Raw genomic sequence first — 15,120 nt, 5'->3', positions numbered from 1 at the left:
GGGTGACACTCTGCGGCCCCTCCCACCACTCCCCAAGCCGAGCCCCACCACCCGGCACCCCGTCCATGCTACTTTACAGATGGCCGGGGCAGCCCCACCAGCTGCCGCTCGCTCGGCGGCTCCCTTGGTCGCCACGGGAGCAGCAGCGCCGGCCTGGATGGACTGCGCATGAACAGTCCGTCCGTCACAACGCATGCATCAGGACGCCCCGCCCCCAGGGGGATGCCTCCACACGGCATTTGCCACCTCAGGCAGCCAAGAGGCTTCCTCCGCCCCTGCTTGCAACTAACACTATCCATTTCAAACAGCTGCAGGGCACCTGCAAACACTTCACACAGGTGCACCTGGGCACTGAAAGTGATAAACCTGAACTACTTTATATTTTGGAAAGTTGTTTGTACACCGCCCATTTGGACACCTCTTGGACACCTCTGTCATAATTTTGCATAATGCTTCCTGAGATCATGGAGCACGTTTTCGTCTCTTTGGGTACAATTAGATGCCATTTTGAATTAAAATGGCAGATCAAACCTTTGAAGACTGCACTGAAGTTCTAAAAATTGGTGCTGGCATCTAAAGATTCAGAACCACAGTCTTCAGAGGGCATGAGTTTTTGATATTAGCAGTGTGACAGTAATGGTATGATTTGCACTTAATACTCAACCATAGTTTGTTTCAAACAATGGTTTGTTTAACAAAAAGTGAGTTAACCACAAGTTGCCTTACAGACAATCAAACAAAACACGATTTGTTTCTCCAACATTTGTTTGGCTTTAGAGCTAATCTTGCCTCATGTCTTTCTAGTTTCGTGAATTTGTAGAAGACAGGGAGTGTCAAACAAGCCATGGTTAAGGAAAGGTGCTAGGTTCACATGTAACACCAAACATGTAAAATAAACCAGGATTTGTGAGCCAGTAACAAATAATGCATTTAGCTTGTGGTTTGTATGCAGTAAGCAAACCATAGTTAAGCGGCTCAAAAGGGGTCATGCATAACACTAAGCTATTGTTTAATAAACCATGGTTTAGTGTTATGTGCAAACCATTGCATGACACTGACTGTACTCCATTCCTTCTACCTGTTTTTCACCAGCACACTCCTAGATTGAATCTCTACCTTTTGTTTACCAAGATGCCTGAAGTTCTACGATTTCGTTGGGACGAAGCTACCTCTGGCCTCGAGGGCAAGGACTCAAAAGTTTCATCATCTTCACTGAGTGGAAATTTGTCCACTGAAAGGTCCACATTATCGCTATAGGCATCTGCAGCTGCCATGAAGTGCTGAGGACCTCTATATTGTGAGATAGTCTTATAATAGAAACAGAAATAGAAATACTTTATTGTCACTGTACCACTTGTTTACAGTGAGATTAAAATGAGCCCCTCCGCCATCTCTCAGTCCTTGTTGTACTCTCTGTGCTGTCCTATGACCACCAATGATGAAAGTGAAAGGAAAATAAAGTTATTCACCAGACTTTGACATTTATATAATTCTGCTTTTCAATGCTCCCATGGTAGTTGACAATTTGTTATATCAACGCATGAGAAAAGGACAGATTCTCTCAAGATCTATTCAGAAGTGGATAGTAGACATTCCCTCTTCTGCTTTCCCCTCAGGGCATGCAAGTCCTTTAGCATGTCCTTCATTCCCAACAGCCATAAATGTGTATTAGCTGTTGATCCAGAAATTATAATCTAGGATCACGTACTTAGGTTTATACTCATTTATTCAAGATTTTAGAAGTGGCAATTCATATTTAGCTGCTGGCTTATAACTACTAATGCTCTGCTCCAAACAAGCTGCAATGCCATTTGGTGGCTGCACCTGATGTTCTGTTTGGGGCAGGGGTACTATAACTGACACACAAAATAAACACCCAGAGATACACTGTTCCCTGGATGTGGGAAACCAATTGCAGCCCCCTAGGCCTCCCTATCTGGCCCTCAGTAATCTACTCAAGCCACACACCTTCACTCGCCATGTAAAAAACACCTTAAGTCACAGAAATGCCATAGGTCTTTGGTGACCTCATTCAACAGAAACCAACCCCACGGCACACTTTGGGATCACATAAACCTCTCACTGCTTACAGTGTGCATAACTGCCATTTCATGTACATTCATGAGCTCCACCACACTCAAATACTGTTTCGTATTACAAATCTATTACTCTGATACAATGCCACCCTACGTCATGGATAGCCAATGTGGTGCCCTGCCAGTGTTGTTGGACTACAATTCCCATCAACCCCAACCATCATGTCTAGTGGTCAAGGATGATGGGTGTTGTAACCCAACAACATCTGGGGGGGTCCCACGTTGGCTATCATTACCTTAGGATGTTCAACCTTTTGGGCCTTTCCCCCTTTTTAATTTTTAAAACTAAGAAAATTATAACACACTGTATATCCCTTCCTCTCCAAACTATTAAACAAAGCAATTCACCTGGCCATGGTGGTCATAGAGGCAGGTTGTGCATTCTGGACCCGTCCTGAAAAAATTTGGCCCGCTTAGTGGCATGTTTGAAGCTTGCTCATGAGCAAGGTTGGCCCCTGCAGCCCACACCTATAAAATACGGGGCAAATGGATGAGACACAACATTAATGTATGACCTACAGTACCTCCCATGTTGATCTGTAACTGTAGCCTGGTGGCCTGTTTTTGCAAACCTCATGGGGAGAAAAGCTACAGTACTTGGATAGACAATCTGGAATGAAGAGGAGATCCAGCAAGTGAACAAGTCCAGAAAACTACTACTGATTTGTTAATCCCTCTTGGCTTTGCTCATTAAATTCCTGTGCAGTCGGGAATTCTGCTTTTAAAAAACCCTGGTCTGGCAAACACAAATGCTTGTGCTGATGGAACAATTGTGTTAGCACAATGTTAAATTCCACCCATATATATTCTATTATTTCCCTGTAATGCTGGTACAAAATACATTCTGTTTTGTTGGTCAGAATTACACATTTCTGGGAAAGCAGAAACACTTCCCATACAATCATTTTGCTTTTTAAAAATATTATTCTACCCATAAGCACATAGTACAATTTAGAAATATTTCAGATAGAGACAACTGATTCCCTCTTTCTTTGTTTCTTTGCTCAAACTCAATTTTTTTTTTTAGGATATAGAAAATATTTATAGCAAAAATTCACTTTTTAGAGTTCTTAAATCCAGTGGGCTAACTTTCAGTTCATATTGATGCCATCTGTTTGAAGCAAAATGTTTTGGACTACCTGTGGCATGAAATTATTGTTCAGCAAGATAGTATCTATATACTGAATTTTTCTGTGTATTAGATGAGGTTTCTTGACTCAAAAATCATGTCAAAAAACTGGGGTTGTCCTATACACGGATAGTAGTGGTGGTGGTGGGGAAGCTGTGCGCGCCAGCCAGTTGGTTGGCGGCCATGCTCTAGGGAGCTTCCTGCCCACCGTGGCATGGGGCGAGTGGCTGCCCACTTTGCCAAACCCCAGCAACGGCCCTGCTGGGGTGATGGCACAAGTGCAATTCTCCCTTTAAAAAGCTCAACAACTTTGGGCCATCTCCCCTCATTTTCTTTAAATTTAGTCCCCCCAAATAAGAGGTGAGTTATACATGGGGATGTCTTATACATGGAAAAATATGGTATCTATATCTATATCACACTCAGGACTGGGAAGCAGGAGAGGTCCCTGCTGCTTACTGTGATGTGATGCTGTGCAGGCAGAATGGTGCCATTCGGGAAACGATAGACAGACACTGGGAAGTCTTTAACCCACTGCTGGATGACGTAGCCACTTAAATCTATTTCCTTGTTCAATAATGTATTGAAGATTCGGACAAATTTGCCCGTATTATGTACACTCACAATCCTTAACGGTCCTGAACCAATATGGCATCTAGGGGCAGAAAGGGGGAAGAGGAGAAAAAATATGGGTTAGGTATGACTGATTTAGAAACAATTGCTAAGAGCTATGCTACTTATGGGCCTGTGATGGAATACTTCTGGGGTTCTTAAAGTGTAAGGCAGACAAAGGAAGTAAGGTAAGAGATATGGGAGATGGGAGGTATCTAGGGCTGCCATATTTCAAAAAGTGAAAATCCAGACAGGTGGTGGGTTAGAAGTCAGCTGAGAGAAGCACAGGAAGTTGTGAAGAGAACAAGTCTTCTCACAGACCAACTTAGTCATCTGTAACTCTTGTACAGTGGAACTTTGGTTTTTGAACGTCTCGGAAGTCGATTGTTTTGGTTTTCAAATGCCGAAAACCTGAACGTAACTGCTTTGGTTTTTGAACGCTTTTCGGAAGTCAAACATGCCACACGGCTTCCGTATTGAATTTTCCATAAGTAAATGCTTCCATAAATGCATGCTTCAGTTTTCGAACGTTTGGGAAGTGGAACTGTCTTCCAGAATAGATTATGTTCAAAAACCGAGGTTCCAGGATAAGGGAAATGGTGGTCTGAAGCTACAAGAGTAGTAGCAGCTGAGACAGTTGTGAATTTGTCTGGAAACATAGTAGAATTAGAAAAGGATTATTTAGGGCAGAGCACGGATCACCAACCTTTTTTTGCTCATGGGTGCATTTGCAAATTGGACAAACTGTCATGAGCACTACATGCACAGAATGACCAAGCACACTCTGTAATCTTTCTATTGGCTGCAACAAAATGCTTTACAAGCCTAATTTCAGCAGGGGAAGGAAGCCTCTGAGAGCCAGTGAGTGTCTCTGCATGTGCAGCTGCACCCATGAGAACCACTCTGACAATCTTGGGGTAAACTATATTTGAGGGTGGGGGTGGGAGAGATCACATCTATACAAAATCTAGACTATGTACACTATGCCTTCAAAGCACATTCGAAGAACATTTTTCTCCTCAAAGAATTCTGGGCACTGCTGTTTGTTAACATGTGGATGTGAATTGTAACTCTGTGAGGGGTAAACTACAGTGCCCAGAATTCTTTGAGAAAAAGACTGTGCTTTGAATGTGCTTTTAAGGAATAGAGCATAAACAGCTATAGTTTCTTGGGTTAACAGATATACATGTTTATCTTCAACAGAATTTTTTTATTATACTTCCAATATTATTAAACATTTGCCATATTCAAATTGGCCATTTGCAATTTCCTAGTTAATACCAGGTCTGTAGAGGAGGAGCAGAAAAGCCTGACAAGAAGCTGTGTCACAGAAGAACAGGCAAAATAGCACATCCTGTCAGAGATCATATTCGCTCCACTTCCATTATATATTCCAGGAAGGTGGTAAAAGCAATAAAAAATAAGAAGCCAACTGAGGAGGTTAAAAGCCAAAAAGATGTGGGGGGAGGGAGGCACATAAGAAGGTAATTAAAGCACATGGATTTAGAGCGGATGTGAGAGAGAAGTGGTGCTGGTAAAGTCACTTCATCTGAGGTGAAGTGACTCTAACAGCTATTCCTTAAACAACGAGGTTTGTGTGGTAAACATATGAAGGGATCGTTGGCAGGATGCTGGCTCTATATGTGTGTGTGTGTGTGTGTATACACGGGGGCATGTAGTCATGGGTTGAGCAGATGTTTCCACACTCCACAAAGTGGTTACAGACTTGCTGCTTTGTGAGCTTAAGATGGTGCTGGAGGTGTTAGTAGTGGACTTGTATGTCTAGCTGGCTGATGCTTTAAAGCACACAGTTATCCACATAATGTGAAAAGCCCAACTTACCTGTATTCCCAATTTTGCTTCTCTGGGTCTTTATACGGTAACTTATGATTCTTTGGCAGCTCCGGATCCACCAGACACCTGTCTGACAGAATGGCGGAGGGTGCCTCAGGGGTGGACCCTGCCCTGCATTGCTGAGGGCCTCCTTCATGTTGATCAGTGATGGACAGCAGGTAGGCCCAGAACATTGTCTCAGAAAAGGAGCACTACACAAAAGGATGGGCAAACTGATGAATGATACAGGGCCTCAAAAAGCGCTCCAAAGTGGGGCAGCAACACACTAAAAAGCTGAAGGCGGGCTGCTTGTTCTACACTGTTGTCTCAAAGTGTCCCAAGTGAAACTTGCAAAGAAAGGTCTTTGCTCCCTGCTCTGAAAAAGCCTACCTCCTCATTTGAAGGCAGAACTACTATTGCACTATGAGAGGATGGGGTGGGTGGCCCCAGGCCATAGCTTTCAGTGTACAGGTGGACACAGGTTCAGCCAGGAGTGGTCAGCAGGGCACAGCAGCATAGGTTGGCATTGATCATCTGGCTTCCCATGGCAGAGGCTGCTGCCAGTAACTTAAGAGAGAAAAGGTGGCAGGGAGTTCAGCGTGGTACCAGCACTGGTGGAGCCCATCAAACACTCCCTCCACTGTGCCCACACTGCACCAACATCCCTGCCACCTCACCCTTCCCCATCTTCTTTACCAGCCGTGAACTCAAAATTGGAAAGCCAGGTAAGCAACTGGGTTGCTACTGGTTGGGTGCACTCTGTCTTTTATGGGCTGGGCTTTTAGAGAATCTCTCACACAGTGGAGTAGTGTACAGACCATCCAGGAGGAAGGAATAATATTTGCTTCAAAATGGAATGTAGCAGAAAGCATGCAGGAGTCTCTTCTTAAGTCTGGTGAAACTGTAAGGCCAGAGGCTTATCACTCTTCTCCTGAGTTGCAGAGAAATAGCAGCAAATGCTCACACCAGAGTTGAGCTCTGAAGGTACTCACCTCCTGCATTCTTCTACGAAGGGGCAGGCCAAAAAGTGGGCGTACATTTCTTCCTCTGACAGCTGTCCAAGAGTGAGACCAGACTGTGCAAGGCTCCAATGATCCAGGGAAAGAGCTTTCAAAAGTTGAAACATAATATACTCATATGGCATATGAATGAAAACTAATGAAAAACTAATGAAAACTTCCAGGAAAAAACACTGTAGCTGAAAGTCAGACTTTAGACTGTGGTGATATTAGCTGCATTAGAAAGGTCTGTGTGCCCTGGAGGAAGGCAGATGAGAAGGCCAGACCACAGAGCACCGGCCATCAGCTCCAGAAATGACCCTTTGTAGGTCTGAGAGAAGTCTCTTTGTTACATATCACTTTATGTTTTAAAATTATCAACTGCCTTGAGTGCTTTGGCTGAAAGGTGGGATATAAACCAAATAATAAATAAATGCATTATACAAATAGGTTGTAAAGTATGTATGTATGTATGTATGTATGTATGTATGTATACACAGAGGCATAGGAAGGTCAGGTGGTACCCGGTGCGGAAAATTTCTTGTCATCCCCCCCATTGATCCCCCCCTGCAAAAATGGTTTTGCGTTATTTCATATTTTCTTACAAAGGAATAATAACAAGTTATAATAATAATAAACTTTTATTTATATCCCGCCCTCCCTGGCCAAAGTCGTGTTCAGGTGGCTAACATCAGGTACATAACATTGGCATAAAATCAAATAATAATTAAATTACCTCCTAAAACATCTCAAAATCAAATTAAATATAATTAGATGGCTTTCCACAGGGTTAGGGTTGGGAACAGTATGCTCCACTGAACTGAAATTTCAGCCTTCACGACATAGGAAAACAGCCAGGTAAACAGCTATTTCATATATAGCTATATAATCCCTAGTATAGTAAGGTAAGACCTTTGGAGCAGGCATTAAAAAAAAAGTTTTTTATGAACCGCCCTAGTAGGGCAGTAATAATTTGATAATTTGTCACCCCCTCCATTATGGAACCTGGGGCGGACCGCCCCCTACGCCCCCTTGCTTTGTTGTTGTTCAGTCGTTCAGTCGTGTCCGACTCTTCGTGACCCCATGGACCAGAGCACGCCAGGCACGCCTATTCAAGAACACTGTCCAACCATCTCATCCTCTGTCGTCCCCTTCTCCTTGTGCCCTCCATCTTTCCCAACATCAGGGTCTTTTCTAGGGAGTCTTCTCTTCTCATGAGGTGGCCAAAGTATGTATTGCTACGCCCCTGTATATACATACATACATACATACATACAGACCCCCTCCTGCCTTTCCCCCTGACGCTTACATATAAAAGGCTGCTTACATATAAAAATGAGAATCGCTAAAAACATAGGAAAAAACAATTATTAAAAAGCAATTAAACATTGATAGAAGTAAAACTATATACATATATAACATGTATCAATACTATATAAATAATTACAATAAAAGCAACACGGCACTAGCCCTTTCATAAAAAGCAGTCCATTCCCAAAAGCCTGTTGAAACAAAAAAGTCCTACTGGTGGAAGGACTATCAGGAAACGGCCTCTACTCACAAGTAGAACCCTGGCAGAGACACATACCTGACTGGCATGTTCTTTCCTTCCTGGGCGATCATTTGGGAGCTTATCAGTCTTCCTCAGCCCCTGGACATCACAGTGATTGATGTGGGAGTACATCAACACACTTACTGGATCCGCAAAGTTTTGCCCAGCTTGCGTGACAGACCACAGCAACTCAGCATGTTGGCTAACCTAGTTTATTTACATATAAACACTTGGAGCTCTTCATCATGGCTCCCTCTCTCTCTAGCATCAGACAGCAAAGAGAAAGAACAAAGGACAATAGTCCCACTTTAGGGAAAGACAGTAAGACAAACATCCTGTCTACGTCACTTCCCACTTCCCACTCTGTGGAAACAAAACACATACCCAGTCATGTGAAATACAATAAACCCATGACTGCACACGGGGAATGAATCTTCCAACAAGGACAACAAGGAGGGAAGCAGTCTAGCTTCACTAGGGAGGAAATTCCAAAGTCTCCTGCGTCCCTACCAAGCAGGATCATGAATGCTAATTTTTAATAACTTATGAACATTGTAGGGTTGCTTTAAAACAACAACAACAACTGTTACTTCCATGTCATATGTATACTAAGCTGCCACTTGGATAATTTATCTAACTGAAAAGTAGAATTACCGGTACCTCACTTAATCAATCAATACACCTGTTCAGCCACTGGCTGAGTCACTGTGCTACAATTGCCATATTATTGGGGGGGGGGGATAATTGCTTAAAAAAAAAACCTAACAGACAGATAATAACATACAATTGTGGACTTCAGTCCCCAAAGCCTACGTCATTATGGACATGTTAGTCTTGAAGATGCTACAAGATTATTTGTTGTACACCTTCTTTGACACAAGTGAAAGGCCAAATGTTCCTGAGTCTAGGATCAGCCTGCTGTAAGGAGGGACAGAGGGAAGGCCGCAGGCAGGGCAGATGAAAATGCTCATGTAGGAAGAGATTCCCTCAGGAAGTGTAGGGCAGGACACAAGGTCCAGAGAAAAGTAGTTCAAGGAAGGGGCTGGAGAAGTCAGACTAGGGACCCATAGCCTGAAGAGGAAACGGTTTTGAGAGAAGGAGGGACAAGAGGAGGCAACAACATATGGTGTGGGGTAGCTGTAGAAACACAAGGACCACTAGGTGGCGCTGGGCCAGGAGAAAGGGAGGGGAAAAGAAGGCAAGCTTTCAAGCAGCTCAATATGGTGTCCATGTTATCAATTCCATGGAGGGCTTGAGAAAAGATTTTATGTGTCAGCAGGGACAGGCAAGGGAACATTAGAGGTAAAGCAGTGCTTGTTATGCTTTAGAAGACCCTGGGGACAGAGAAGAAGTAACCAGCCAGCTTTGCAACAGTTTTCTCTTGTCATGGCAAAAGGGAAGGTTGCCTCTGCCAGCCTGACCAGGCCTAACCCCGTGCTTGGGTGGGTTATGAGCATAGGGTGGCAGCTTTAGGGCTTTTGGTTTGTGTTCCTGCAAGAACACTGGTGAACAGCATAGCCAAAGGGTAAATACGTGTTTTGTTTTACAGAGAAATCTCACCACATAGAAAGGAAATTCTGTTAATTCTTCCATAATTACTTGTTTGCAGGATTGTGCTCCTATAGCGTGATGATGATTCATCCACAAGTTTTATTTTACTGCAGGAAAGTCATCCACGGAAATGGGAAATAAACAATGCAGTCCTATGAATGTCCACTCAGAGGTATGCCTAATGGAGTTCAGTGAGACCTACTCCCAAGTAAGTGTGTATAGGATTGTAGTCATAGCCTCAAAAGGGGGAAGCTCAATGTAGACAAGTGTTCGTTTAACTGGGCTGCCTTCATTTGCTTCCTTCTAGCAGCAGCAAGATTGTGAGCTTCTTTGTCAATAGTAAAGGGAAGAAGGAAAATCCAACTTGTTGAGATCAAGCAACCTGAGGTGTTATCCTATCTGGAAGTCTCGTCATGTGATATAACCCAGGTGACTACATAAAATAGGCTTGTCTCAACCGGACTAGGATGCTAAATCATGGCCTCACACCTTTTGCTAATTACCAGTGGAAAGGGAATCAATGGGATAGTGGTTTATATTTCTGTAGACTTCCCCCTTTACTAGGGTCCCTCCCAAGGTGGGGAACTATTTCATACATCTCCCTGCATTCTGGTTACTTGGCCTGCTTCCTAGCCCCTCCAGACATCCTTTTTATTGTGCATGGTACATTCATGCTGATTTGTGTGTATGATGGGTTTACGCTTTTAATACTGTTCACCCTTGCAAAGGTTTCAGGGCAGACTGCTGCTTCCCCCCCCCCCCCCAAAATGAGTGCATGTCCCATAATTTTTTATACCACAAATGTTGAGGGTTCTTTTTGTTCCATTTTTGTTGTTTTGTAGCACAAGAGCACCCCTCTAGATGCCAATAATGCAGTAACATTGGGGAAGCATCACAGAACAACTAATAAAGCAGAACGATGTGTAGATGGTCCAGTATAAAATATACCACTAATGCACTATTATTGCTGGCACAGAAAGCCCTGGTCAACTGCCCCTCCATTTCTACTGAGTGAGGCCAATACTGTACATGATTCCTACCAGGCTAATGAATCCATACTTTATATATTAGTCTTGTCTAGGAGTGAGGTGGTGGGAAATACTGGCATTAACTAACACTAGTTAGTTATACTAACACTAGTTAGTTAAACTATATAGTGTAACTAGTTTCCTCAGACCCTTGCATTCTATTATTCCCCCAAAGGTGTAGATTTTCTTTTTACCTGCAAAACATGACATGGCTGATTGGTCACTGAATGGCAACAAATGGTGGGGTATAGAGTTCTTAAAAGTCAGCTGTTGAAGGCAAGCCTTTGCCCCCCCCCTTCATCAGGGGTTCATGCTGTCTGTTACTGCTCCTGGGGGAGGTGGGGAGGACCTGCAACTGATCATCTAAGTTCTGTTACTTCTGAGTAGACCGAGAAGCGTGTTGTTGCTTAGGTCAACCTACATAGCTCTGAGCCACAGTGCTCGTTTTCTTTTAAACTGCTTTGTCTATTTTCCATCTCCCCTAATGTTCTTTATAAAGCTTCGTGATTTGGTTAGGGGGGGTCAGAGGTGCATGTGTTTGCCAATCTCAATGATTCTTGTAGTTCTCCATGTGCCTAAAATGTTTGGGTTCCTGCTTCAGGAGTCTAGGATCGGGGTTGTTAAAGACCAAAAAGTTAATCTGTTCTCTGGCAGATATAGGGAGCTGTGGGTTTGCTTTACTCTCTGAGTGAACTGTAAGTGATGCAGGGTGGCTTATTCCAGGTTCTGGGGATCCAATATTTAATTGAGCACCCCCAGATTTCTTCCTGTCTGGGGAAAGGGCTGTGAGCTCATAGGGAAGTGGTGGGGGAGACTAATGGATAATCGAGGCACAACTGGCCAACCCCAGGTGGGCAACATTTGAGTGAGGAAGGGGTGTAAGAGGCTTGCTTTCTGTCATAATTGTGGCAATGACACTGTTACAGAATACATTAGAAAAAAGTCAATGCTTTAGTTTACGTGGAACAATCCAAGAGATTAACCTAGGTTACACTGGGCCTATGTGCATTGCACATGCGTGTGGGTGAGTATGCATTGCATGTACTACTTTTTGATCAACTAGGCCAATGCCGGACTATTTTTAAAGAGGAAGAATTTGTTTTTTTTTGTTTTTTTACAAAGAATTTATTAGTTTTCCACATAATACAAACAAAACAAAACAACAATACAACAACAAATACAACAAAACAAACACCAATATTTCTTATTCATCTTAAAAAATAATAATTCTTGTTTCAAATCTTACTAAATGACTTCCCCCGTCCTCTCTCCTTTGTTTCCAATTCCAATCCACTTTGATAACTTCTCATCTTTAAATTTAGAATCATCAAAATTATCTAAACAAACTTCTTAATATTCAATTAAAGAGGAAGAATTTGAACTTACTTTTCGCCATGGGCATTTTCTCTGAAGATGGTGCCGTATTGAAGGAAGACGATTCTATCGTTTTGGTGTCAGGCGCTGAAAAGATGTCTGATTTCTGAGAGGTGAGGACAGCTAACGAGGATGGTTCAGAAGGTGAACTGTAAAGTGGGGGTGGGGAGTTTGACATGCATCCTTTGGGCTAATCCAGAATTTTCAACAAACAAACCCAGATATTCTTCTTAGTGCTGTATTCAGATGAATACCCAATACATTAGGAGCAGTGTGATATCCTATCCATACATAATGGGGTGCTGTGGCGCAAAGTGCATAACCTATTTGCTTGTTCTTGCAAAATAACTAATGGAAAATTTGTGCTCTAGCACTGGAGTGGAGAGGGCATCTTCATCAAAATGAACAACGGTTAGCATAGTGGGACTGCTGCATGAGGAAAGGGATTTTGCTGGCCTTTTCTGCTTTACACGGCACTTCCGCATGGAAGTTTACTGTGGACTTGGTACAGTTTGTGCGTGCAAGTTTTTTGCAGCAGTCACTTGACATTGTCCTCATAAAAATGTTACCCTATATCCCCCCCACCCCACCCCCCCCCCCGCAGCCCCAATTTAATTTGGATTTACTATTTCTGCAGGGTGGCAATGGTGGTACTTCACAGATATTTCACACTCCCTGTCTGCTGGAGCAGAGGCATCTTCTCTCTCTACTTCCCACATTCACATTAAAGAGGACACACTCACAGCTTCAAAAAGGGGGCATAGCAGGGACCCTAGGTTGGGGGGAGGAGAATCCATGGTGGCTGCCATGCCATATAGCTCCTTGCTTGTCCATCCCCCCCAACTCCTCACAGGAGGAAATATGTAGGGAAGTACTGATTTCCCCATAACAGAGGTGGGGACTTCAGACCCAGTGTGTGAATGTGCCCCCCAAGCCTCTCTAACTGGCCCCCAGACTATCCCCAGACCTCATCCCCCCAGACTTACTCCCTACTGACCCTGCTTCTCACACTCCTTGCGTATTTTTCTTTGGCTGCAGCATGTCATGAACTGTCTCTTGCTTGCTTGGATGGAGGACAGAGGGGTATGCGAGCGTGTATAGAATCTAGCCTTCTCATTGCTAGATTCATTGCTCTGCTCACTTTTCATAGAACCATAGAGTTGTGGGGCTGGTAGGTACCTCAAGGGTCATCTAGTCCAACCCCCAATGTGGGGCTCAAACCCATGTCAAAGAGATTAAGAGTCTCATGCTCTACTGACTGAGCTATTCCTGGTCTAAAAGTATGCAGCCTTCTGCTTGAAAAGGCTTCCTTTGGCCCTGCCCTATAGCACTGTTGAGAGGATGTAGAGCAATAATCAGAGGACCAAGGGCTGCCTTGGATGCTTCTACAGCACTACATTCTCAGGTGTATTCAGATACCGACTTACCTCAGACAGGCTGCTGTTTTTCTACCATGCCCCCTTTTGGTCTTTTCTCTCAGAAAGCCTGTGGTTTGCAATTACCTTTCCTGTGAGCTTCCATCCAGTGCACAAATGTGTGCCTTCTCTAATTTCAGGATTATTTCATCTTTTTCCTCTTCACTCAGCGAAATACTTCCAAACTAAAAAGCAGGAAAGGTGATGACACTGATTAAGGAAAGATAACAATACTGTATTTTTCCGTGTTTAAGACTATATCCCCCCCCAACTTTTTTAAGTTTAAAATTGGGGGGGGGGGTGTCTTATACATGGAATGTTGCAATTATTTAATTTGGGGCACAAAAATTAAAGGTCATCTTATACATGGGGGCGTCTTATACATGGAAAAATACAGTAATTCTGTGAAGTGAAATCTATGTTCCCTCCATGAAGCATACTAAGCAAATCCATGCCCAAACAAGGTATATTCCTTATGTAAGGCTGCCAGATTACCTCTTGAAGGCATTGTCTGCTCCTTGGGGGGGGGGGAATACTTATGTTGAAGTATGTGTGTACATACTTGCTCGTGCGCACACGCATACACAGATCGTGGGTTCCATTGTGTCAGGTTTTTTTTAAATAGGGAAATATTGTTCCAGCACCAATAACTACTACAAACCCCAAAATTTGTCTCCCAGAAATAGTGCTTGTTGGGAGTCAGTTCATTATGGCCCCAACCCACACTGAGTAAGGCAGTAACCCACTGTTGGGGGTGTGACAAAATGTGAGGGTTTCACTTCAAAAAGTTTGCAAAACAATAGCAAAACTCTGGCATTAACTTGGAACCCAGGCTTGAAGTATTCCGTGATGTGCTTCCTGCAATTGCATTTTGGGGTGGTAGCTATGACCCTAGCTATTGCTCAGTTGGAGGGGAGCTGCAAAATGTGGGGTTTTTTGCTACAAAGTGCTGCAAAACAACTGCAAAAGTTTGGCACTGGTTTGGAGCAGATCCCAAATTTTGGGGTTCTTAGTTCAGTCTATGCTCATTTCAGAGCCATTAACACCTAATCAAAAGTCTCTTCCTCTGAATTTCACAGGAGTAAGGGAACTGAACAATAACAAGGTGCAAAGTGTGATTACAGGCAAACTGTAAGCAGGCAAACTTATTATACTAAGATGGTATACTTAATAAGGTCACACTGGTTGCTTCTAAGGCTGCTTCATTCAGTTGAGATGGGCTATATACTGTATAGAATTGTGCTAGATGGCGGTGTTTCTGTATATGGGTTTTGAGGCGACAAGTATCTAGTCCTCACACTCTTCTGGGTTTTCCTGTCTTCATGGTACTGACCTTATGAAAAGCATCAACAAAGCTTGTGTGCTTTGGAATTCTCCGAAGCCGTAGATCACTTGTTTCTGATGTTACCTTTGTTCCTGTCTCCGACCAGAGCTACACAAGAGGGGTGGGGGGAAGTCAGATCCTATTAGTGCCTGCCAATCCCTCAAGTTAGAATTTATTTGTTGCATTTTCCAGCTATTGATAGATCAGC

At 43.4% G+C, this 15,120-nt stretch overlaps 1 protein-coding gene across 1 annotated transcript in view; it reads right to left on the bottom strand.

Annotated features, from left to right (window-relative positions):
- Nucleotides 1-15,120, bottom strand: part of LMNTD2 (lamin tail domain containing 2) — a 37,725-nt gene that overhangs the window by 8,527 nt on the left and 14,078 nt on the right. Inside the window, exons 5-11 of the mRNA XM_033139723.1 lie at nucleotides 14,922-15,020; nucleotides 13,676-13,773; nucleotides 12,182-12,322; nucleotides 6,663-6,887; nucleotides 3,685-3,880; nucleotides 2,445-2,564; nucleotides 1,117-1,307 (exon numbers count right to left, since the gene is read on the bottom strand). Of these exons, the coding sequence (XP_032995614.1) occupies nucleotides 1,117-1,307; nucleotides 2,445-2,564; nucleotides 3,685-3,880; nucleotides 6,663-6,887; nucleotides 12,182-12,322; nucleotides 13,676-13,773; nucleotides 14,922-15,020 (1,070 nt within the window). The remainder of the gene's footprint in view (nucleotides 1-1,116; nucleotides 1,308-2,444; nucleotides 2,565-3,684; nucleotides 3,881-6,662; nucleotides 6,888-12,181; nucleotides 12,323-13,675; nucleotides 13,774-14,921; nucleotides 15,021-15,120) is intronic.

Source organism: Lacerta agilis, chromosome 1 (genome assembly GCF_009819535.1).
Source record: "Lacerta agilis isolate rLacAgi1 chromosome 1, rLacAgi1.pri, whole genome shotgun sequence".
Lineage (NCBI taxonomy): Eukaryota > Metazoa > Chordata > Lepidosauria > Squamata > Lacertidae > Lacerta > Lacerta agilis.
The sequence above is the reverse complement of the archived record's forward strand: the minus strand, read 5'-3'. Positions and strand labels throughout refer to the sequence as shown.